The 25953-nt window shown below is 38.5% G+C and overlaps 1 protein-coding gene across 3 annotated transcripts in view; it reads left to right on the top strand.

The window, feature by feature from the left end:
• Foxp2 (forkhead box P2) overlaps positions 1 to 25953 on the top strand; it is a 465778-nt gene that overhangs the window by 324466 nt on the left and 115359 nt on the right. The window contains exon 4 of one of the 3 annotated variants that reach the window (XM_032906930.1): positions 19000 to 19074. The exons of the other annotated variants lie outside the window; for them this stretch is intronic. Within the exon in view, the coding sequence (XP_032762821.1) occupies positions 19000 to 19074 (75 nt within the window). The remainder of the gene's footprint in view (positions 1 to 18999; positions 19075 to 25953) is intronic. 3 annotated transcript variants of the gene reach the window in all.

The following is a 25953-nucleotide window of genomic DNA, read 5'->3' as shown; positions in this document are numbered from 1 at the left end:
TGAACCTCCACAGTGGTCTATGTTACAGGTGCTTTCCCTGATGTTCTGAAGTTTTTCACTCTCTGCTCTCTAGTAATCTGTAGATTCTCTAGTCACAGTCTCAATAGAGTCTTTCAAGTTCGTTTTTACTGTGACCTAAAAATTTCTACATGACTAAAACACATCCTATTTGAAGGAAAAGAAAAAAGTGACTAAAGATGGAAATACATCATTGACAGCCCTGTGTAATAGTGAGCTTATTCCTAGTTCATATTAACCAAATGAACGGTAGCCATGACATCCGCACTGTTTATCACCACTTTTTAAAAGCCAGTAAACATGTAAAAAGTAAAATATCTTCAAACACTAAATGAACGCTGTGCTGTCAGGAGCACCCACATACCCATTCAGATTAGTGAGATGTGAGCCGTCCTGCAGCTGCCTCAAATTAAGAACAGGTGTAGAAGACAGATTATGCAAATACTCATATTAATGTAATTGTCAAATTGGTGTGTTTACCATTGTGCTTTTAAAGAGTAGACTGTATTCCTATTTTAAATGTAAATTAGCTTCCTTCTTGAGAGCTGCTATTGGGTAATGGAACTTAGTCCTGCTTTAGAAATGTGTACTATCTAGTAAACTCTTTAGCACAGTTCCAATATTTGAACTTTTTACCTATCTGACCTTTTTCCTTTCATATACTTTAAACAATAATGCTGTGTTGTTCAGTGCCGTCCAAAGTGATCTGTGAGAGCTTGCAATGATTCTGTCACAGGACCGCAGCTCTCTTTCCTGTATCATACATAGGGTGTGAGGATTACTCTATGTGGTTTTGGTCTCATCTCTTTTGTCTTCTCTAAAGTATAAACTCATCAGAAAGCAGCCTTTGGAGAAATTGCACTGCATAACATTTTAATTCATGGAATCTAGTTACCTTGATTATCATGACAATCTTAAATATTAGTTTTAAAATTGTAAAGCCCATTTTGTGAATGTATGGGAATCGTATTCTACTGATTCCCCAACGTGTCTGTGTGACAAGTTTATACTGCCCAATTTTTACTCACAGTTTAGACAGTACTCTCAAAAATATCTCTCTCAGAATCATTCTGGCCTTTTGGGGTCCTTCAGTGCCAATAAACACTGTGGCTTAGTATATCTGAATGGATGACAGGGGCTGGTGAAAATGAGGGCTGAAGCACCGGGCACCGAATGCGATGGGTCTCACATTCCTCAGGTTCCCCGCTTGCTTTTAATTCACTTTTCTTCCTCTAATGCAAGGATGATCCTGAAGTATTCATTTCTCTCTTTGTGTTTGCTAATACATATTCAGAGCTCACTCTGTTTACCTGGCTGCGTGCTTTTTTTTTTTTCTTTATGCGTTTTCATTTCACACAACAAGATGCTGAAACTGAGCAAGGCTAAACTTCATTACCTGAGGTCATGGAGCTGACATCCGAGCTGGGTTGTAAATTCAAGTCTGTGTACTACAAGCTATGTGCCTCTTAACCTCTCGTCCCTGATCATAAGTGCTTATTTACTACCATTCACAGTTTTCATTTTTGGGGAAAACATACCAAGGAAGGACAGCAAGACGCGTATTAAATGTGAATAGCTCCTTAGCGTCCTAGGAGTTCTAGCTGATCTGATCGGGTGATATGACTTGAGGTGCAGTTCGGTTTTTGTTTTTTTGGTTTTTTTTTTAGCTTTATTGGCTCTTTGCAAATTTCACATTCTGTACCCTAGTCCTACTCAGCTTCCTCTCCTCTGTACCCACCCCTACCTTGCTAACCACCTCCCACAGACAAAAAAAAAAAAAAATCTCACAGTGGAAGCTATAGTGCGTCAGTGTGCCCCACGGTGTACCCTTTTGCCCACACTTCTTTGCTTGCAAATATTCATCGCAGTAACTCTTTTGTGTGGTTCGAGGCCTCTCGCTTCTGCTACACTATCAATACTGGAACTTCTCTGGGACGTCCTTTCAGATTTCCTGTTGTTGCCCTGTGTTTGGAGATTCTGTAATTTTAGATCTGAGGACTGATCCCTTCATATACTCCAGTAGTTCAGTAGATGTTGGGATGGACCAATTCAAAGCCCGGGATCTGGGACTAGGAGGTATTTGAATTGGCCAGCCTGCTGGCTCTCCTGCTCTCCTGCCCTTCAGGCTGTCTCATCTGCAAGGCCCTGCAACTAGAACCCAGCTTTGCTGTGAAACCCACGCGAGATGCAAGCCCCGCTTTCCCTAGTGTTACAGCTGGTGAGGGACGTGACCAGGTCTCCCACTCTCATGATCCTGGGGGTTAACTCTCCTGTCTACTGTAGACGGTGAGGGACAAGGGAGAGACAGAGGGTGTATCTTCTTCATCCATGCTACTGCTGGAGAGATGAGTGATAGGACCAGGTTTCCCACACTAGGATCCTCGGGGGCTCACCGGAAACTCCCATATGAAATATGCAGACTGTTCTCCTGAGTACTGCAGCCAGCTAGGGCTTGGCTCAGCTCTTCATTTTCATGCATCTAGGACCAACTCTCCCACTATGCCCAGGTTAGGTTTAAGACCAGAGTTGCACAGCCCTCCGAAATTAACATATCAACATCTCCATGGAGAGCAGCACAGACCAGAGATGTCAGCCGCAGACCCAGGCATGGCCCCCAGAAGCAACACAGGCCAGCAGCCCACCACGGTCTGACGTGGCATCGTTAGCTACTCGCATCAGGCTGGTCCTCACTACCCTTGAGTCTCCAGTTGTGTCTCCCTTCATTGTGCCCACATGCTTCTGTTTCTTTTTCTCTTCCTTTTTCCTCAGCACTTACTTGCTTGGCAAGGAAAGAGCTGTAACTGAGACCCAACAGCAGGCAAAAGGGGAGCTGATCTGTGGGCTGCTGGTTCCTGCCCTGCAGGGATCAGAAAAAGAGTAGCAACGACCTCTAGTCCCCTCCGTGCATCCCCAGGGGTGACCCTGATCTAGGTTGCCCCCCATACAGAGTAAAGCCTGCAATAAAAGACAGGCTGGCATGCTCTGGATTGAAAGCATTAATAGTATAATACAGTTTTGGTTTGATATCTAGTCGATATAGCCGAGGATCGTTATGCTTCTTTTATTGAATCAAATCCTAATCTTAAAATACAAGGCCATGGAAAAGATTATCCAGTGGTGGCTAGAGTAAAGGCCCCCTCCAGTCCACAGTCTGCAAGGGTCTCTAGGGCTGATGCCTCTATGAAGAACAATACCCTAGAAAGTAAAGCAGTGAAAGGTTCGCTTCACCCTACTCTTCACTGCCTTCGATGGGTCCGATTAGACTACCGACAAATGCACTTCATGAGTTTTTTGAATAAGAACTTATGTCTGGTTTGCTGCTTAGGGTGTCTGGCTAAGACGAGCAGCTGAAGAAACAAAAAACAAGTCACATCTTTAAATACCCTTTCCAATTGCTTTTTAAAGGGAAAAAAAATCCCCAAAACAAGTAGGATGCTGCACAGTAAATCAAACCAATGCTGTTCATTTCTTTCGCTCATTAAGTTATTTCCACTCACATTGTTTTGTAGTAACCTTATATTGAGCTCCTAATATTATTATATTAAGTGAAATTCTCACAAATTCAAGTGGTGGGGGAGGATTTGCTTAAGATATTCAATATCTACTCTCAGTCCTTGAGCATGTGAACCCTATATTCATACATTCTTGAATAATGGGTACAGGGTGATTTTACACAGAGTACCTTTATTTTAAAAACTCAAAATCGAGTCTTACTTAAAGATTGGAAGCTGATGTAATATGTTATGCCAGCAATCCCAGAAGTCATTTCAATAGAGTCTGTACCCTGGCATTGGTTTTTAGAAATAATTGCATGCAAATGTGGTTGAACATCTGTACCACGTCTCCGAATCCTAACCAGGCTTTTTCCATTAGAAGTAGTCTGAAAATCACATTAGGAGAAATATATCATCTGTGAAATTATGTTCTGAATGCCCCAAATAGCAAAGGAAGGGACCATGTTCAGTTAAATCTAGTTCAAAGTGTTCCCTTTTATGTATCCAAAATTTAAAATACTTCCTTCAGTCCCCTTTAGTGCTAAATTATAAAATTGAGCAGAGGTCACGTTTTTTATTTGTTTTATTTACCTTGTTACAAAATTCTCCAGAAACTACTTGAGAAACTCGTTTTGTCTATTGCATGCAAATGTCCTTAGAAAACTTGATACAATATACAATGAACATGTCAATAAAGTATAAGTGAATGAAAAAGTCTCAATAATTGTTAACACTTTTAAGTTTTCTAAACTTTTCTAAATAATACAAGATTTAAGCTTTTTTTGTTCCTCTAATGGCAATAAAATTGAAATAATTAAAACATTGTTACTTGGTTCCCCAAAGTAGAATTTTCTAAGACATTTAATACTCATCTGTTTGTGTGTGTGTGTGTGTGTGTGTGTGTGTGTGTGTGTGTGTGTATTGGTCGATTTATATGTATATAAGGCTGTTTGTGTGTGTGTGTGTGTGTGTGTGTGTGTGTGTGTGTGTGTGTGTGTGTTGGGGTGGATGTATATGTATAAAATAATGTGTGTGGGGGAGAGTAGATATATATGTGTATAATACTGTGTGTTTGTTGAGGTAAATGTATATGTGTATAATAACTCTCTCTGTGTGTGTGTGTGTGTGTGTGTGTGTGTGTGTGTGTGTGTAAATGTGAGCAGTGCATGCCATTACATGTGGATGGAGGTCCAAGAGCAATTTTAAGGATCCAACATTCATCTTCCACTTTGTTTTGAGGCAGTGTTTTTTTTTTCCTGCTGTTATACTATGTGCCCCTATGTCAGGAGTCTGTTAGTTTCCAGGTGATTCTTCTGTTTCCACCTCTATTACCGCCATAGGAAAGCAGGAATCACAGCTGCACATGGCTTTTTACCTGAGTTCAGGAGATCTGCTCTCAGGGTATCGGGCTTGCATGGTCAGTACTTTACTCCCTAGACACCCTCCGAGCCCCTGAACTCATTGCAAAGGGATAATTTACTAGCATATTTGCAGAGTTTGGGGAAGGCTGTTAAGCAATAAAATGAATGAAAATCAGAGCAAAGGAATTCATTAAACAAATGTAGTTATTTCCATATAAAATTTCCAAGAATATTTTTCTGATTTCTGCCTTGAAAGCATTTACTGCTTCAACTTTACACTAATAGGGTCCCAGTATCAAAGAGGTGTTTAGCCTTTATTTATTCTTAAAGGTAAAACTTGCATGCATTGAATAGCTGCCACATACGTTCAATAGTGAGCACATAAAGGTCAAAGCACATGGCTTAAAGGACGTGGCTTTACATGGAGACCTGAAGATTTGATTCCATTCCCTTCTCTCTCCTTGTGATTTCTACCACCTCATCTTCAATGAAGTTCTCATATCTGAAGTACTGGGGCTTTCTGAGTGTATCAGGAGATATCAAACACCTTCATGTTATTTCTGTTTGGGTTCCTAAATGCCCAATGTCTCTACTTACCTCACGCACCATTTTATATGGTCCATCTGTTATCACCTAGGCCAAAAGTCTCTTTGGTGACTTTTTCACATAGGCATCCATCCTCAATTCTTTACAGCACCTTGTGCATATGTCTCTTGTAGCTTATGTGCTCCATGTAGATTTGCAGCAGCTTTTTCTACACACATTTGGGGCAAAACTTCCTACTTAACTTTGTAATTCAGTTCTTGGTAAATAATGTGTGTACTGTCTATGAGTGACATGAAAATATATGAATAAAGGTGTCTAATCTAGAATGTATTCCATCTAGAATTACATATTTTTTGTCTCCTGGTCTCCTAAGGTTTATGTGATAGTCAATTTTTTGTTTCATATACTCAAAGCATTTTTAACAATACACACACACACACACACACACACACACACACACACAAGGGGTGGTGAGACAGAGAAAGAGAGACAGAAAAGCAGACAGAGAAAGAGAGACAGAGAGAGAAGGCAGAAGGGAGAGAGAGAGAAGAGAGAACTACAACAGTCCATAACACATGCAAATGTATCTCATGCCATGATCACTGGTTGACTGCCTGCCTTTGCTCCCTCTCAGAATGTCGCTGCATAGCCCAGAACACTGTGTTTCTTCTGTTTTCATTATAACTTCCGGTACAGTAACACTCTTGATTTACATCCCCAGAGAATCACATTGTCTACGGACACAGTGAACAGATGCAACTCTCCCCTTCCTCCCAGGCAGCAGCTGGTCACCTGCCCCCTGCTTGATTTCAGCCTCACCTGTGGAGACAGCCTTGCTCTCCGGGTGAGAGGTGTCCATAGCCTTTCTATTCTTGGCTCCTCTGCTGAGATTTCTAACAAGGGCACCAATTAGTGCCAGTTACGACGGCAGCTTTCAAAGTGAATAAGAAGAGGATCGACTAAGAACAGGGTAAAGACCTGACATTGACACTGTTATGTTCTGTAATCTTTGTTAACTCTTCGGTGATTCCTTATTCTTAAAATCTTTAAGATTAACTTATGTCAGTGCCTTTCATTGATTAGGATGAAACACTTTAAAAACTTCAACCCTTTCAAGCATCCATGGTAACTGCATAAAATTCTAGGCACCACTAAACAATTTTTAAATTTAATATTTACTTTGCCTTTTATTTTCTCCTATCAAAGCCAAACAAAAGCTGCAGGGCTTTAACTTTCATCCTTGAGACACAGTGTAAGGTGACTTTGTGAGTTCCAGACCAGCCAGGTCTACTAGCACCACCCTGGCCAACCAAAGCTTAGTGGAACTTTTGTCAAACAAGGAACAACAGCAACAAAACAAAAACAAACCAACAAAAGCAAGAGGAGGAAGAAAAGAACAACTCCTAGCCAGCAAGACAGTGGCTCAATGGGTAAAGGGTCTTGCTACCAAACCTCATGGCCCACGGTCAGTCACCAGTACCCTGCTATTACTTGCTTATGATTGATCGAGTCCCACCAGTTTCTAAATAAAGGGGTACAGAATCCAAGTAATTCCCAAATAGAAATACTGGTTTAACAAAAAGGGAAATTAGTGCTGAGTGGGAAAGTTAATAGTTTTCCTAGCTTATGAACTTGAGTTGATTTGCCACTAAACTGGAACTTTGAATAACGATTGTATTCTCAGATAATTTCCCTGTCTGCACATACAGGGAAGGGAAAATTCTAGAGAATGGCTAGGAAATGACACAGAGTGACAACTGCAATAGAATTCAGGACTTCACACAATTATACCTTAACTTACTATACCAATTCATTAAAAACAAGTGAGCCTTCTTATTTTTTAACTACTTTTATTTTTTAAAGTCCAGCCATTACCTCCTTCCCAGAAGATGTCTATGAGTTTGCGGGCAGCCTGGTTTATGTAATGAGATTACGCCAACCAAGGGGTCTTCCTCCACCTCAGTTTCTTCCAGCCTTTTCCTAATTCAACAACAGGGGTTTCTGACTTCAGTCCATTGCTTGGGTGTAAATATCTGTGTCTGTTTCAGCTAATTGCTAGTTAGGCCTCTCAGAGGACAGCCATGCTAGGCTCCTGTCTGTAAGCACACCATCGAATCAGTAATAGTGTCAGGTCTTTCAACCTCTCCTTGAGCTGGAACCCACGTTGAGCTGGTCACTGGGCTGTCTTTCCCTCGGTCTCTTCTCCATTTTTGTCCCTGCAGTTATAATAGACAGGAACAATTCTGGGTCAGGACTTTTGACTGTGGGAGGAAATAATATTTAATTTTGCCAATTTAGGTGATCATACTGAATTGGTTTCCAATGCCTAGCACTAGTTGCCTTGTGTTTACTAGGTAAAAGAAAGAATCCTATTTTGTTGTTATTGTTGCTGCTGCTGCTATTGTTTAATGGTATAAGCTGATCTATGAAGAAAAACTGGTATATAATAATAAAAAGAAATTCCTTATGGCCTTGGCTGGCGTAATCTCATTACATAAACCAGGCTGCCCACAAACTCATAGACATCTACTTGCTCTATCTCCTTAGAGGAAGATTAAAATGGTATACCAACATGCACTGTCTGTAGTTGTCCTCACAGCCATGGAGGTGGATATTGTGTTGTCTCCCTCAACTTTTCTCACCTCACACCTTTTAAAATAAGGACCCCATGGAACCTGGGGCTCATCACTGGACCTGGGCTAACTGGTCAACCAACTCCGAGATTAGCTGTCTCTCTGCTCTCTGCTCTGGGCTAACATATGCTCACAGTCATGCTTGTACCTTGAAATGAGTGCTAGAGAACTGAACTCAGGTCCTGAGGCTTGTCAGATCAAGCACTATTTCCATCGAACCATCTTACCAGCCCCAGGCCGATATTCTCATAGCATGCTGAGTTGGTAGACTCCAAGGACTTCCATTCTGAAAGGATGCCCCTGTCTCTTACTTGTTATTCACCCTTCACCTCTATCTCTCAAGATCTCTCGCTGATCTAGCTGAATCCCATAACTGATGGTGACATTGTGACATATATCTTATTCCATTCTCCTTTCACATCCCGATGCAACATTTATTCTTCTGTTTTCCAAAGTTTTGCTTACCTTGCTCCCACTCCCAAGAAAGGTACTGAAATGTTCTACAAGAAGTTATAGCATTAAGCAACATGAGGGTCTTGATGTCATTTTTTTCTGTGAAATATTATTGTATTTCATAAGACAATTTTTAAACAAAATCAACTTTTATCTCCTAAAAATGTATTCATGTCTTCCTTTTAAATTAATTTTATTTATTCACATCTCAGCTGTTGCTCCCCCCTTACAGTCCCCCCCCACACACACAGATCCTCATCCCATTCCTCCCCCTTGCCTCTAAGAGAAAGCTTCCCACCCCAGCTATTCCCCTCCCCTGGGGCCTCAAGTCTCTAGAGGATTAGGCACATCTGCTCCCACTGAAGCCAAACCAGGTAGTCCTCTGCTATACATGTGCCTGAGACTTTGAGCCAGCCTGTGTATGCTCGCTGGTCTGGCTCAGTCTGTGGGATCTCCCAGGGTTGCAGGTTAGTCGAAACTGCTGGTCTTCCTATGGGGTCGCCTCCTCTTCAGCTTCTTCTAACCTTCTCGTAATTTCTCCATAGGGGTCCCTAACTTCTTCAGTCCAGTGGTTGGGTGAAAGCAACTGCATCTTTCTCAGTCAGCTGCTGATTGGGCCTCTCAGAGGACAGCCACGCTAGGCTCTTTTCTGTGTCCCTAGTTACTGGAGACCTCCAGGAGACAGGCAGGCTATGGGGTATGGGAGAGTATTGGGCCCACTCATTTGGCCTGGATGGAGGAGAAGACCCACCTTATGACATGTTAACCGCTTTCACTAGTGAGCATTTGACACACTGATGTATGAACTCTGTATTTTACCTTTCCTTTTTCTTGTTGACAAATTTCACTATACACTCTTCATTGACCGAAAGAGAATTTAGAGACCACAAGACAGGAACTCACCTGCTTCTCTGATTTCTTCTATATAAAGCTACTCATAAAGGCAAGTCTCCTTATGCCTTTTAGAATATAATAGCTCTCCACCAGCTGACGCCTTTTATAATGGCTTTAATTGGCCAGCATCCTATATGCTATGTTTCTACAAATTTCCAAATTTTTGCTGTGCTTCCATCTTTGAAAACCAAGTAATTAATGAGGTAAATCATACATATATATGAATACACACACACATATATACTCATCATGAAACATTAGGAATAATTGTATTTAAATTTCCATTACATTCATTTACATTCATTTCATAGTCCAGTTTCTATCCTCATCATGGCTGTTGATATTTTCAGAGGTTCTTCTTCAGATGTTCTTATGGAGTCCATTGATATTTTTTATATTTTATTTTAGTTTGGTGTTTTTGTTTTATTGAAGATGGATTTCCTTTCTCCCATAATATATCCTGATTATGGTTCCCCTCCATCTCTACTTCTCTTACTTCTTCCCTACCTCTTCTCCCTTCTGAAGCCACTCCTCTTCTGTCTCTCATTAGAAAGCAAATGGGTTTCTAATATAATAAAATATAATAGGATAAAACAAAAACTAACACATTGGAATTGGACAAAGACACACGCACACTTGCACATGCACACGCATACCAAATAAGAGAAAGCACAAGATACCCACTCATTTGTACCATCAAGAATCCCATAAAAACACTAAATCAGAAGACATAATATGTAAACAATGACCTGTTACATACCCATGCCCATCCTGTACATGCTACCTCAGACTCTGTACGTCTGTGCATTTATATATGCTTTGATCATTAGTCATTAGATGACCTTGATTCCTTGGTGTCCTCCATCCATCACGTCTGGCTTTTACACATTCTCTGCCTCCTCTTCCATAGGCTTCTCCAAGCCCTAAAGAGAGGGATTTGATGGAAACATCCCTTTTATGGGTGATGATTTTAAGGTCTCTCACTCTCTGCATAGTATCTGGCTGTGGGTCTATGTATTTGCTCCCATCTACTGCAGGAAGAAACTTCTCTGATGATGGCTGAGCAAGGCTATAAATATAGTAGAAAGTCATTAGGAGTTATTTTATTGCTCTGTTGTGTTTGTTTGATTTTCTTTAGAACAGTATTACTTGATTTTACCCCAGATCCCTGGGTTATCTACTCTCGGGTTCTTGGAGTTGACCTTACATCAAATCAAATATTGGCTGGCTAAGTAATATTCCATTGATAAAGTATTGCATTTTCTTTGTCTGTTCCTCTTTTGAAGGACATCCAGCTTGTTTCTGATTTCTGGCTACTTTGAATAGCTCAACAATGCACATGACTGAGTAAGAGTCTCTGTGGTAGGATTAAGCATCCTTTTTGGAAATGACAAATTATGGGTACATGTTATTATTGCTTGAAAGTTTGTTTGTTTTATTGATGTTATTTTCTTTTGTTTAACTTGTTTTCACTTAGAAAGAAGTTCCCACTCTGTAACTCAGACTTAGAACTTATGACGTAGCTCAGGCTAGTTCTGAGTTTATGTTAATCCTCATAATGTGACTTTCTGAAGGCTGGAATACATGCAGAAAAACTGTTTTGCCTGGTCTTCAGTCTAATACAATTATAGCCAAAGTTTGGGGAAGTGAATTTTAGTATTAGTTTAGATAGATCGCCAAGCAAACCTTGAACAATGACTCAAGATTAGAATTACCTGTTCAGGACATCACTCCCAGACCTCATTTCCTCCCTATGACATTACCAGCATATAATATGTTGATTCTCATAACCCACTCCCTTGCCTTGATTCTGGTCTCATAAAGACCCCTAGAAACAATTTCTCAGATGCCTGTCCTCCATCCTTAAACATTCTTCTTCTATGCCATTGTCAGACTTGTCAGGGTCTGCTCTTGCGATCCCTTGTCATATCCATTCACTCACTCAAGTGACTTTCAGAGTCTCTAGTTAGCTTTATCTTAAAGAGTGCATCCTTCCCCATTTCACTACTAAACCCTGGCTGTTGGCCTTAAGTCATTGTCTAGTGAAAGTTGGGTAGCTTAGGCAGCAAGCCAGTCCCTACTAACTAAACCCCTAGCCTCACCACTTGTTTAACAAACCCCATGAGTTCTCTTTAGGCCATGATAGTTCACCACTATGATAGGATAAGAATTCTTTGGGTCTCATATTCAGAACTTGTCCTATCCTCAAACGTTCTAGTTTGCAATACTCCTACCATTCAACTATAATTGAATTTCTTAGACAATCCTAAATCCTTTGGACTCTCCTTATTTATTTCTTCATTTCAATCAGAAATGTCTAGTCCTTCGAGAGGCAGCATAAATATTCCCTTCTGCTGCCAAGGGCGCTCAGCAGCTAAAGGCGCCTGAATGTGAGGAACTGAATTTACCCTCCAGGGCCCACATGGCGGAAAGAGAACTAGTTCCCTCCAGTTGTCCTCTGATGGAAACACATATTTGCTATGGAACATATTCCACCCACACACACATATACTTCATCAATATATATACATGCAAAAACACAATAAATAACTGTAGTTTTTAAACTATTACATCAATACGTTCAACTGTTCTTTTACTTCATGAAAATACTTATTTCTGAGGTAGGTTATTTTAACCTGCAATCTTTGGATAGAATCCACGAGCCGTATGAACTTAGTTATAGAAAGAAATATAGTCTGATCATCATATTTAATAAAATTCAGTAATTTTTATGTTATGAATTGTGGTAGTTCTTCCTATGCTTCTGTAGTAAAACACCGTGATAGGACAACTTAGGGAAGAAAGAGTATATTTGGGCCAAGAGTTCCATAGGAATAGGCTTCCACCACCACAGGGAGGCAGGGTAGCAAGCAGCAGATATGGAGAGGCCAAGCGGGGAAAGTGAAAGCTAAAATGCTCAGCTGTAACCCTGAAGCAGACACAGTGAATTGGAAGCAGGATGAAGCCATACAATCTCAAAGCCTTACCCCAGAGACACATTTCCCAATGCTGCACCAGCTAAACCTGCCCAAGCATGCAATCGCCTGGGATCCAATTGTTTTAATTCCCAGGCCTATAAGGAACATTTCCCTTTCAAACTTACATTCCACTCCCTGGCCATGTTCTAATTCAAAATCTTTTTGTTCAACTTTAGAAGTCTTCATAGTCATTCAGTCTTCATGCCATTGAAAACCATGAAGTCTCTTTTGAGACTCAAGGCAGTCTCTTGTCTGAGGGACCCTGTAAAAATAAAACAACAAATTGCATACTTTCAATATTCAATAGTACCAGGGCACGGAATACACATAGTCACTCAGAAAGTAAAGCATGGAGTCATAGTGAAGAAATACTGACTCTGAGTAATACTGGGATCCAGAAAGGCAAACATCAGATTCTGCAGTCCCATGCCCGGATGAAAGGGATTAAACGGTTCTGTGCTTCCAACTATGCTGCCTACAACATTCATCTGTCTTGGGCTGGTTTCATCCACCTCACACAGCTCTCTTTTCACAGATATCCCACAGCTCTGGCACCTCCATCAGTTTTAGGTCTCTCTTGAAATTCTTGAACTTCATATCATCAGCAATCGCTTCTCACAACCTCTTGTTCTCTTAGGGGCCCTAGCACAGGGACTCCCAGCCACACCCTGACTCAGCAGCTATCCCAGACCATGTAGGAAAAAAAATGCATGACCTGTTCATTCTCAAATATTTCATGCCTATAAAGCCATGAAATTTTTCATGCCTCGAAGTCTAGTATCGTATGAATGATGCTGCCAAGTTAAACCACCAGCTTAGGAAGAACCACACCCTCACAACCCCAATAGCAGCATAGCTTTCGTTCAGCTGCTTTCTAGGAGCAGAAAACACCTTGGTCTCTCTCATACACACAAGGTTCGTTGGCTGGAATGTGGTCCCCTTGAAACTCTTTACATAGCATCCAAACACTTTAATAGACACAAGAACCAGAGTCTTTCACATTCTTGGAAACCACAGCATGGTCAGGTTATTCCCAGCAGTATCCCACTTCTGGGAACTGATTTCTTCGGACATATGGTTCTAGAGGGATATGAATTCATTATGACACAGAAGCATGCTAGCCAAAGGCATGCCCGGAGACTGGAGGAGAAAACAAATGCTTACCTATCCAGCCATGATCAGGAAGAAGGCAGTGTCAACTGGACTACACAGTCTCAAAGCCCACCTTATATGACATTTCTTCCAGCAAGGTTCCTCCATCTGAACCTCCCCAAACATTGACACTGACTGGCAACCAAGTGTCAAATGCATAAGCTACAAACCAGCACATGGATGTGTTTAATAAGTCACTGTGACGTTAGTGCTCTTAAACCTTCCACTACATCTTTTTACTTAATCCATTACTAAGGAGGCACACTAATAAGTATCTCACAACTGATGAATATTTTTAAAATACTTTGAAAACTGAACCCCAATGTAACTGAAATCTGTTCTTACCCTTTTTAATTATATTTTTGCATACATTTGTTTTTCTGAGAAGGCTGTCCTATGTTTTACTCAATTACCAGAGAGGTTGAATATATAAAAAGTTCAGAGTTCATACAAGTGGTCCTTAAGTTTGCCGGTTCCTAGTTTTTACTGCAGAATTGCTTTTGCTCTGTGTTCTGGAAGTGGGAACATGTGTCTTTCATTTTAATAGCTTCATAACTGATAGATATTTCCATACAGTTATTACTACAGAGTGCTGACTGGATATTTACATAAAAAGCTAAAATAATGAAAACTTATTTGTCAAGAAAGTAGCCTCAAGAGTGCATTGGTTCTCAGAATTGATTGGTCCCAGGCACGCTAAGTCAATATGACCAAGGTGCTTGCTAAGTGCAAATTTCTGGACCCTACCTCAAGTCTTGCAATCTGAAAAGAAGCTTCTACAGGAATGCTTTTCCTTGATAACATTCTACACAGTAGAATCCATAGTACACACTGTGGACATTAAATAAACAAACAAATAAAATCCAGTCTCTTAAGTAATGCCAACTGATTATTACTTAACGTACCCTGCTTAGGGCTTCCTTCCTGTTTTTGCAAAATGGCTCTTTAATAATTGTGTCATGTTCTTTTCAATATTATAAGGGCGTTGTACTCTGCACCATAGAAGGAAGTAAGGCGACACTAACTACTCCTTCAAAATGCAGACTGAAAATCAGTTGTGTGCCTGTGCTGACTTGCCCTTTGGGTTATATAGTTTCTGCTCTCTTCTGGCTGACCCCAAATGTGTGCCAACTCATCTGACACACTTGCATTATAAAATATTAAAATTTGATTCTTTCTGCACATCCATAATTTTTATTCCCTCTGTCTGACCTCAGCTATTTTACATCAATATTCTAGGGACATTTAGGGAAGGATTAAATAGTGTGGTTTTTACAAAGTTCATAGGTATCATCCTCATATAAATCTACTGCCTGAGTGTCCCTGGATAGTTTCTATCAGGCAAGATGAGCAGCTGAAATAGGTATAAAAACAAATACGCCAAATAGACAGTAAGAGATGCACTCATAGAGCCATTATTTTTCCATCATTCTAAATTATGATTTTACTTTTTACAGTGCTCCTTGATACCTTTAGCAACCTCAGAAAGACAATGGTATATCATTCAGGAAGCATTTACCTCAAATATAATGAGGCATGGCATTTCACACACCTTAAAGAAAACTGTGTTCATTTTTAGACGTCTTCAAGAAATTATAATTTAAAATATTTTCATTTGTTGAGAAAAATCAAAATAACCATACTTTTTATTTAGAAAAGTACACTCTTGTGAACTTTTCAAAATATATTCTCTTTCATGTAAGTCGTTTTCTCTTGCAACGCTGTAATAGATATCAACAGAGAAAAAAATATATATGTAGTTAAGTTGGAAGAGATGTTGACTTGCATTATGAAGTCTACTGATAGAAAGCTGGCATACTCCTTTGATGGCAGATAGAATGTCTTCAGTGTTTTTGTAGCTTTTATGATGTATAATGATGTATTATGTATAGGAAAAATGATGTATTACATATAGGAAAACCATTAATTTTCATCTGAAAAATACATAAGCGCCATTCTACAGAAAACTTAATAAATATGGAGATATATATATATACACATACATATTGTGTGTGTATAATACATAGCTAATAAATATTAAGCTTATGGTTGCTACTGTTATCCCATGTACTTTTGCACTCTGTGTATTTAACTACTCTGTAACAGTGCTTCTTTACCACCTTCTGAAGAAAAAGACCAAGAAAAGTTAAGTGCTTTAGTCAAGGTCACAGCACGGCTAAGTGTTGAGTCAGTATCTGAACCCCGGCAGACTGTCTCCAGAGCCAATATCCTTATTTTGAACAATGATCCGTATTTAGCTGAAGACTAGATTTCTTCTGAAGTTCATGTTGAAAGCCCTTTGCAGTACATTGTCCTGGCCTTCTCACTGTTGGTGCTTATTTGAAACAGATGCAAACACTTAAAACATCCACTCGCATTGGGTTTCCCTGCATTTGCTGGACTGTGTCAGGTTGCCTCCAGGAGACTGCTTTCTAAGTGGCTGTCTGATTTCATTCGTCTCCCTTATTCTTTACTAACCTGCAACTCCGTGGGCCTGGTAAAGCCTGACTGGTCAGAAGCTTATTACCATCTCTTGCCAACATTCTGTCTCCCTCTGTAGTATAAATTGTGAGGGCAGTTGTGAGAATGGAGTGGGTGGATTTTTTTTTCAAAGCACAGTTTCTTTTATTAAACCTGTTGGCGTGGGATGATGACTGGCTAAGGGTTGTGCAAATGCTCTCTTCACACAGTTTTAACTCTAGGAATTATTCATTGAGAGTTAGTTCCTTAAAAGCTTTTGCTTTTCAAATGGGTTTGCTTCTTTTTCTCTCTGAAGTTTTTCTTCAGCCTAAGATTCAGTTGTCCATCTCAGAATTTGCTTTCTAGTTTATTTTTTATTGCTTGCTCAGTACTTTTGATTTCCTAGTTGTCATATATTTGCATGCCAAGTGACAAAAGAAAAAAAAAAACATCACCTTTAACCCATAGCAGAATTACCTCTCTCTTGTGTCCCTAAGGATAGAATCCTAGGAGTTTGTTGAGATTTCTTTCTCTTTGCATTTTCTGGAATAACTTGGTATGAGTGGTTTTGTTTATCAGAGTTGCTTGTTAACAATATAAGACCGGCTATGGACTTTAGCAAATCAAATATTGATTAAAATGTTCTTTGTATCAATCAAATCATAACATAATGTTTTTGATGATTCAGAAGGTTCCTTCAGACTTTGCTTTTCAGAACAGTTCTCTATAAGTTTAAGAGTTAAAGTCACATTTGTAAAATATTTTAAGAGGATTGTTAATAAAGGTTCATTCGTATTATACTTATGTTTAATGAAATTGTGTTTCTGGGTCACTTGAGCTAAGAATAGGGGCCATTCTCTCTTAATGAAGCTTTAGGAAACCTTTATCCAAGAGTCCAAAACAATAGAAGAAATCTCCCAAATACATATCCTTAAGCACCTGTATCCAAGAAATGATGGCCACAGATGCTCATGTTTCTGTAGCTTTTAAGTATCCTCATCATTACACATCATCCTCCAATCACTTCTTTTGGTTCAGAGGATAAAGCTTCCTCTTCTCTGTATCTTCCCTTAACCCAATGGGATGACAAACTATCATCGTCTCCACTGGTTTTGTTGACTTCCTTGGTTCCAATTATAATATTTTCATTAATTTGTATCTTCTTGAAGAAAGGGTGATACAGCTTAATTTTGGAGCTTAATTTTCAGTATTAAATACAATGTCTATAGAGTTCATACAAAATCTGTTTCCAGTCCCTTCAGGAAGAGCATCTTTCTGAAGATTTTGTTTTTATTGGTATGGGTCTGGCCTATCGTCATCATGTGAAGTAACATCTCATTTTTAAGGATGCTTATGACCTTGTTAAATAGCGGTCCAAAAATTGTGTGGCTTGTTTTGATTTTAACCAAAGTTACAGCTGCCTAGCTGTAAAGCAGTCACTTTCTCTTATTATGACTAGTTCTTCAACTTGTACTGTTTTAAATTGCCTGCAATTAGCATATTTCAACCTTATTTTTAGGTTTAAATTGCAGTGTGAGAGTGTACTCTCCTCTTAGCTAATTAGTGCTATCAAGGAACAGTAGGTTACCTCATTAGTACCATGTGCATTTAATTAAAGAAGAGAAAATTGGAGTTAACCTCATAGTTAATATTTTCACAGAGTGCTACAATGCCAACACCTTCAATTGGAGTCACACCCCTGTGTATCTAATTATGCACTGGTGCCAAATAAGGTTAGCAAGGGCACCACAAGGCTGTTGACAAAATAATTTAGATGAAAATGTGTTTGTTGGATTCTGACAGTAAAATATAACTTGAACATCACCCCAGTTCTCATCTGCCAGCGTCAGGTGACATACTCCTTCACAAGAAAGAGAAGGAAAGGGATATTTTGGAAGCCTTTTTTTCTGTCTGAATTAATGTTGCTTCTAACTTGAAAAAAGCAACACATAGTCAGCTAAAGCATATACAATCCGTTTCTTAAACAGAGCGCAGAACTTCAGAGATATATTTGAAAGGAATTATTTATAAGATGTAATATTTACATGCATCAAACTCCGACCAATACCCCTTGACACTCTCACCACATCCCTCCTCGCTGTTCTTCTTCCCTGGTACAACTATAATTTCCCTTGTGTATTTTATGAATGGGGATCATCCTTTCATATCATACATGAAGTCTAAGGATGGGTTGTCACATGGTCTATTCAAATGCAGTGTAATCCTTTTGCCCTTCAGACAAAATCTTTGAAATGTCTGATGCTACTTAGGCAAAAAAAAAAAAAAAAAGAAAAAGAAAAAAAAAAAAAAGAAAAAGAAAGAAAAAAAGAAATGACATTCCATAGCATTTATCAATAAATAATCACTTTGCTTTTACAGATAAAAATGCAAACTATACTTTTGAGTATATAAAGTAGTTTCCAATGCAAGTGGGAAAATTCAACAGGTTTTAACAGTTATTATGGTGTGATCTCCACAGTCTTAGATGTATACGAGCGGGAATAGCAATAGTCTGTCAGTGCTTGCCCAAGACACTTTAGCTGAAGAGCGATTGCTGTTGTCCTTGTAGCTTATGGCAAGGAATCCATGCTTATTTGGTCCAGATTATTACTGAGTATCATTCACAGCTAGCATTTCAGAATGAAGTGAGATAAGTAAGGACAAATAGCATCACATTCTATAAAACTCATTGACGTATTTATAGCTAAAAAAAAAAATACGTACAAACATTAACCGTAATTACAGCTTAGGTGTAAAGACAGACAATCAGGATTTTTTCCTCACTGGTCCATTTATTACAGTTCCAATATTCAGCGTCACATCTAACGGATTGTTCCTATTTTGAAAACCTATATGAGTATCACCTGTGAGACCAAACTAGGATAATCTTTTTGTGATAATCTATCAAGAAGGGTTATTTTAGTGTAATTTATAACTCAATTTTTTTTTCATAAACCCTAAGGCTGAGAAGAAAAAGAAGCCAACTCCTGATTCTCTTTGTTTAATTTAGGAATTGCTTCCAGAAGCAAAATTATGTGTCTGTGGCCACTCCCCTGGTGATGGGCATCCTCACAGCACATTTGCAGTAAGTTTACTGGGCAATTAGAAATCCAGAAGCTAAGTGCGAAGCCATGGACACAATCCCACCACACAGAATTCCTGAGACTTCTTATAGCCAAACTCTTCCATTGGCACCAATCATTAAACACATGTCAAGAAACAGGTACAAGAATACGGGCTTTCTGTTTTCCCTGGTGTTTCCACTTCAGTCTTGGATCATAAGCTTTACAGCTCATGGTTTCTCTAAGTTGGTGACATTAAAGTCCACTGGAACTGTGTGAGTCGTCAGCACCTACACATTCTTGAAAGTTTAGCAATAGCTTGCTGAGATAGTGAAATAAGCAATGGAGATTGTAGACAGGATGAGTATATCTTTAAGCGAGAAGTTGCTGCTTCCTGTTCCTAAAGATACCGTACAAACAAGTGGAGAGGGACTTGTCTGCTGTCTTTAGACTCTAGAATTCAATGAAGTTTGATTTTGTGACTCATTATTTATACAAGGTTGCCTAAAAATTGAATGGTAAAGTTGAAGTGCATAGTCGAGGACTTTATACAGAGCTGCTTCAACGCTGCTGTTTAGTATGGATTTCTCTGGGTTTCTTCAGAATCTTTAAAAGTGGAATGAAAGATTTTAATATTAAAGATTTTTACCTTGCATCCTGATGGATGGATGGGTCTCTTTAGTCTCAGCAAGACAGAGCCTTCCAAAATTTTCTCACTCAAAATCTATTTCTACTATCCTATGTATACTATTTCTAACTCAAAATTGTTAGAATTCAACTCAATTAAAACGTGAAGAAATAATCAGTGTACTTCCTTTCTAGCAAGAAGTACATAATTTGATAGTTATAATTTGATGTGTTAGAGACATTTTTAAATGTAGTGTCTAGTTATTGTGAATCATTATTGTTTATCAAACAGTTTGTAATACTTACTTCTTTCCACAAACAAACCCAGAAGGAGAAATGACAATAGCGTACTGCCTCATGAAAACAAAATATAGAGCATTAGTGATGATTTGTATTTAACTTCTGTGACAACCTTTATGGTTGTATTCACTTTAACCCTAAAGTATTTCTCTCTTTTGATAATAGTTTGGGGGGAAATTAAAATGGTGGCTACATGTGTTGAACTGCTGTGTGTAAATTTATGTGGATGTCTAAAATATGAAGAATGTATGACTGTTGCCTTCACACTTTAAAAGATGGATGCATTTAATATAAACTTCGTTAGAATTACATCCTTAGCTTGAAATGAAACAGTCAACCAAAATTTTATCTCAAAGCAAAACAACAACAACAACAACAACAACAACAACAACACACACACACACACACACACACACACACACACACACACACACAGGATCTGAATGTCTGGCAAGATGATTCACATTGCAAAGATATCCCTAGGTCCCATGTGGGAGGAGAAGAGAAAAGGTTCCCACATACTGTCTTCTGATCTCCACCTGCACTCACTGATACCACACACACACAGGCAGAGGAGGGGGGAGAGGGAGAGAGGGGGTGTAATAAATTTAAAAGAAAATACAATTTAGAAAATGGAACAGTGTTCATATTAGTAACCATGATTATTTTTTAAGAGAAGTTTTCATTACGGTTCAGAGTGAACTAGCTTTCCTTACAATAGTATTTATCACTTATTTTTAAAGCTTCATCTTCTCTAATCTACTGAAGATAAATCTTTGGAATTAAGTCTTTATATTCTCAGAATGAAAATAGCACATGACTGTGGCTATAGAGATAATGTGGTGACTAAGAGCACATACCGGTCTTACGGAAGACCCTGTGATATTCTCTGCTGGTCATCCTTGGTTCCGAGCACCTATGTCCACTAGCTTACAACCTCTTGTAAATCCAGATTCAAGGGATCCATCAGCATCTGCACTTGGATGCCCCCCATAATTAAAATAAAGTCTTTAAAAAAACCAAAGTTACACATAGTATCGCCCAAGAGCAAGACTGAGTATGTAGCTCCAGTTTGTGATTATCAGTGTACTAGACTTTGCTAAGTTTTGTCATCTCGTCTTTGGTCACCTTGAGTTCCTGACTGAATAAGAGTTTGGGTCTCTCAGGCAAAAGCTGTGTCATATGCGTTCGTGGTGACTGCTTGGAAAGGGTGTATGGGAACATGGCAGAGCATGGGGTCCCCACAACTATAGTGCTACAAACTTAGTAGTTAACACTAGCCACTAGGTAAAATCACAGCAGGCTGCTTCTTGACTTTGTAAACCAAGAGCGAGCGGCATTACTGAAGGATAAAGGACATGCTCATTTTCATTAATTGATTACTTGATACGTACTTTCTCCAATCAAAAATGGCGGTATAATGCAATTAGAAGTAACGAAAAAGCTTGAAACAAATGCTACTTACTATCCTTGTCTAATGGGTCTGACTCTTTTTTAAAAATTAATTTTAGAACTTAAGTTTTAATGTTTTTATTTAAAAATTATTAAATTAATTATTAAATATTAATAATTATTTTAATAATTATTAAAATGTAATAATTCTTAAAATTATTAAAAATAATTGTTTCATATCCATCTTGTGGATTAGGATAGGGTTCTTAGTGGGCTGAAAGTAGGAAACTCATAGAAGGATGAAAGGGCTTTTGAAAGCCAGCACAGTCATTCGCTCCTCATGTGACTGGCATCTCTATCAGGTCTGTGCTGCTATTAAACACAGATGAGCTCTCTACCATATCCCATTCTTACATTTATTAATTTTATGGGATTTATGTCAAAAATGTAATAAAAATACATTTTTTGTGGATAACTTTTTTATTAGATATTTTTTATTTACATTTCAAATGTTATTCCCTTTCTCGGTTTCCCATCTATAAGCCCTCTATTCCCTCCCCCTCCCTCTTCTTCTATAAAGGTGTTCCCCTCCTCAACCATCCCCACCTTCCCACCTCACTTCCCCGCCCTGACATTCCCCTACACTTGGGGGAGGAGGTCCAGCTTTGGCAGGACCAAGAGCTTCTCCTCCCATTGGTGCCCAACCAGGCCATCCTCTGCTACATATGCAGCAGGAACCATGGGTCTGTCCATGTGTATGTACTCTTTGGATGGTGGTTTAGTCCCTGGGAGCCCTGGTTGGTTGGATTGTTGTTCTTATGGGCTTGTAAGCCCCTTCAGCTCCTTCAGTCCTTTCTCTAACTCCTCCAATGGGGACCCCATTCTCAGTTCAATGGTTTGCTGCTAGCATTCACCTCTGTATTTGTCATGCTCTGGCTGAGCCTCTGAGGAGACTCTGAGGAGCTATATCAGGCTCCTGTCAGCATGCACTTCCAAAACTATACATGGACTGACCCTGAGCTCCAATTGCATAGGTAGCAATGAATAGCCTAGTAAGGACACCAGTGGAAGGGGAAGCCCTTGGTCCTGCCAAGACTGAACCCCCCAATGAACGAGATTGTTGGGGGGAGGGTGGTAATGGGAGGAAGATGGGGAAGGGAACAACCATATAGAAATGGAGGGGGAGGGCTTAGGGGGATGTTTGCCTGGAAACCCGGAAAGGTAATAACAATTGAAATGTAAATAAGAAATGCCCAATTTAATAAAGATGGAGAAAAAAAAGACATTACTGATGCTTGCCTTTCACAATCCGTTTTTTCTTCACTTGTTATATTTTTGATTTATTTTGAAAAAAGTCTTCACATATTTTAATTCTCTTTCCTTAAATTTATTTCTAAAACGGATGTATTTTTCTCTTTAACAAACATTCCTCCTCTATTTAACAGGCTTTCAATTGTCTTACCAGGGAAATACTGAATTTTCACTTCTCTAGCACAATGTAGTAAGCCAAGTTCACTCACCTATAAAGATGTCCTGTTGAAACCTCATCTGCCCGAATGACCTCATTAGCACCTACCTGCAAAAGCTCATTGTTAGTCTTGCCCACAGGTTTTTACACCTCAATGAATACTGTTTTACATAGGGCCCTGCCTGTTAACTCTCCCTGCTAAGGCAATTATGCTGAATGCTTAGGACCCTCGCTTTGGGTTCTTGTGTCTAAAGCCTTCAGCACTGGATCAAATGGAACTTTTGATGAACAAAATATACTGCGTCTATAAACTAAAGATGAAATTTGGCCAGCAGTGACTTGGTAGGGCTATTTCCCATTCGTACTACGCTACATGGACTGAATTTGCTATTGACCCCCCTCCGGCTCTTTACTGAGCTGTGATTGCCTCTTGAATGATGCATTTTGATGAAAATTATGATTTATTTTTTAAAAGAGAATCCTTCTCTTTCTGAAGTTCAAATAATCCATTCTCTGGAACCCGCTGTCACTGTCACCCTCTCAATTGTTTGCATCCAGCTTTAGCGCATGAGGATAGCACAATGTTAGGAACTACGGTGTCAAGGCTAGATTATTCCGAACATTTTGTTCCTTAGTATGTGATAATTGTGTCAGGTAACTGAAAGATTGTAGAATATTTTTAAGTAGTCTGCACTTAGTTTTATGTGTGACATAACCAGGGGAAATATTACAAAGTATTTTTCTAGAACAACCCATATATATATATATATATATATATATATATATATATATATATATATATAATTTTATTCTTTTAATTTCTGTGTTTTATCTCCCCCTTCCTTTTCCTCCTGAACCTTCTATATCTCCTTGGTCTATTTCAAAATCAGGGCCTCCTTCTTCATTAAATGCTTTTACTTCTCCATTTACTGTTGGCGAGATTCTAAGTTGGTAGTCATTACAAAAGCCACTGTGGAGAATTCTCAAGAAGCTGAAATGGATCCACCATATGACTGTCCTTTTTTTGAAACTATGACTTAACTCTGCACCAGTATAAAAGTATAGTATAATTGAATGTATTATGAAGCTTTACAAGCAAGATCGATCTCTGCTTACTGTGTTGATGGTTTGACAGTATAGCTATTCACTAAGAAATAAACTTTAAGATAATTTTATACCCATTTCAGCAGGTTTTGTGAATGTCTTTCTGTATAACAATGTGAACAAATTTATATGCTATAATCTACCTTCCAGATGCTTCATCTAAAACAGAATATAAGTTCCTGTTTTTAAAAAACTCAGCCACTGTTCATGTGCAGTTTCTTGATGAATGTTTTACTCTCCTGGTATAATTCAAGATATTAACAATTACCTTTGTGCCTTTCACTACTGAGTTGCAGTGTCTGCACTCAGTCCATTCTCTGACACCTCTCCTCAGTGATTGCCCCTCACCTTCTGTTTTATTGCCATGATGGAGATTCCCTGGATTCTCTTGATGTTGGCTCCAAGAAGGGCCAGTAGCAGAGCCTTAGCAATGAAGAATCCTCTTTGAACTTTATAATGAATAATTCACTTCCCATGATGATTCACTTAAACATCAGTAAGGCAGAAGTCGGGGAATGATGAAAGTATTATTTATTTAGCTAACTGGTTTTGTGGTTGTAAATATATATTTTCATCAAATAAATTGATAGACATACTAGAATATGTGCTTGGCAATAATGTGAATTTATGATACCTATTAGAACACACAGCATTTCTGCCTTTTGTATTTTAATGTTATTTGTAAGAAACCATTAGTGATTGTTTATAATATATATACATATATATATTCCACATATATATGGAAGATAATTTACATTAACTTCTAAGAACTCACTAAAATATCCTTGAATATTTCTAAGTGTCACATAAAGTAATGTATTTTTCATTTGCATCTCTGTCCCTTGTATACTTTATATCTTAGTTCAGCATGCCGATTAACAAATAACACAGAAATAATTCATGTCATTATATAAGTCTTCATGGTGCACACACACACACGCATGCGCACACACACACATGTCTAAATGATCACTTATGCAAAAGTATGTGCATGCATTTTTATGAGCTACATTTGCAATTCAGTTTCTTTATCCTATTAAAGTTACATTTTTACATTTGTGGTTTTCATTAGGTAAATGAATCAGTTGTTATGCAAAAGGGTAACAAATTATGGCATGGAATTTTTATGACTGGCACAGTCCACTTAGTATTATGCTTACCTCAAAAGTATTTGTAAGCTAGGCTTTACATACACTTTCAATGCTGTGTTTTAAGCCACACACAACTTGATTTAATAACAAACCTAAAAGTATATGTCATTTTAAAATTTAGCCAGTGAAATTCACAAAGGTTATTAATCTCAGAATTTAGTCATACAATAATTATTTAATGTGTAACTAGTAAGAAAAATAACAGTAGATTTTTAATTACTAGCCTTCTTTATAGTAATGGGGGCAGATTTTGTTCAAAGAAATTCGTATGACTAATAAAAAATAAAGTGCTTTGCTTGATTTTGATTTTTACCAAATTAAGTATTTCAAGATAAAATTTTATTCACACATGGCAACAAGATGCTCTCACCGGCTTGCTTTCTATTTCTTAATGACTAGACCTTCTCTTGTCCCCACATAAGAGAGATGATGTGAGATATTTGGCAGTGTTTGGCAGAAATCATCTTCCCTTCAAATATAGAGTATTGGATATGTCGGCCATCTCCATATAGAAGGAGTTAAATTTTATTATCTGAAGAATATTACAATAACCTTAATTTTCCTTTAGAACCTAATGGATAAGTATTTAGGCTATGCAAAAATCTGACAGTTTTCAATAATAATTAAAGAATTACCACATAAAAAGTTTCAGCAAAGGGGAGGTATTCAGTAAACAATTGTCCATCTTGTTAAATAAAAAGAGTCAAAATTTACATGTTTTGTGATTGTGGAAGGAAAGTGCATCAAATTTGGATAAACATGACAAAAGGTTTAGAAATTTGATATTCTTCAACAGCATATAGGTCGATTGGATGGATGGATAGATAGATAGATAGATAGGTAGATAGATAGATAGATAG

This window comes from Rattus rattus, chromosome 6 (genome assembly GCF_011064425.1).
Source record: "Rattus rattus isolate New Zealand chromosome 6, Rrattus_CSIRO_v1, whole genome shotgun sequence".
NCBI classification, from domain to species: domain Eukaryota; kingdom Metazoa; phylum Chordata; class Mammalia; order Rodentia; family Muridae; genus Rattus; species Rattus rattus.
The sequence above is the reverse complement of the archived record's forward strand: the minus strand, read 5'-3'. Positions and strand labels throughout refer to the sequence as shown.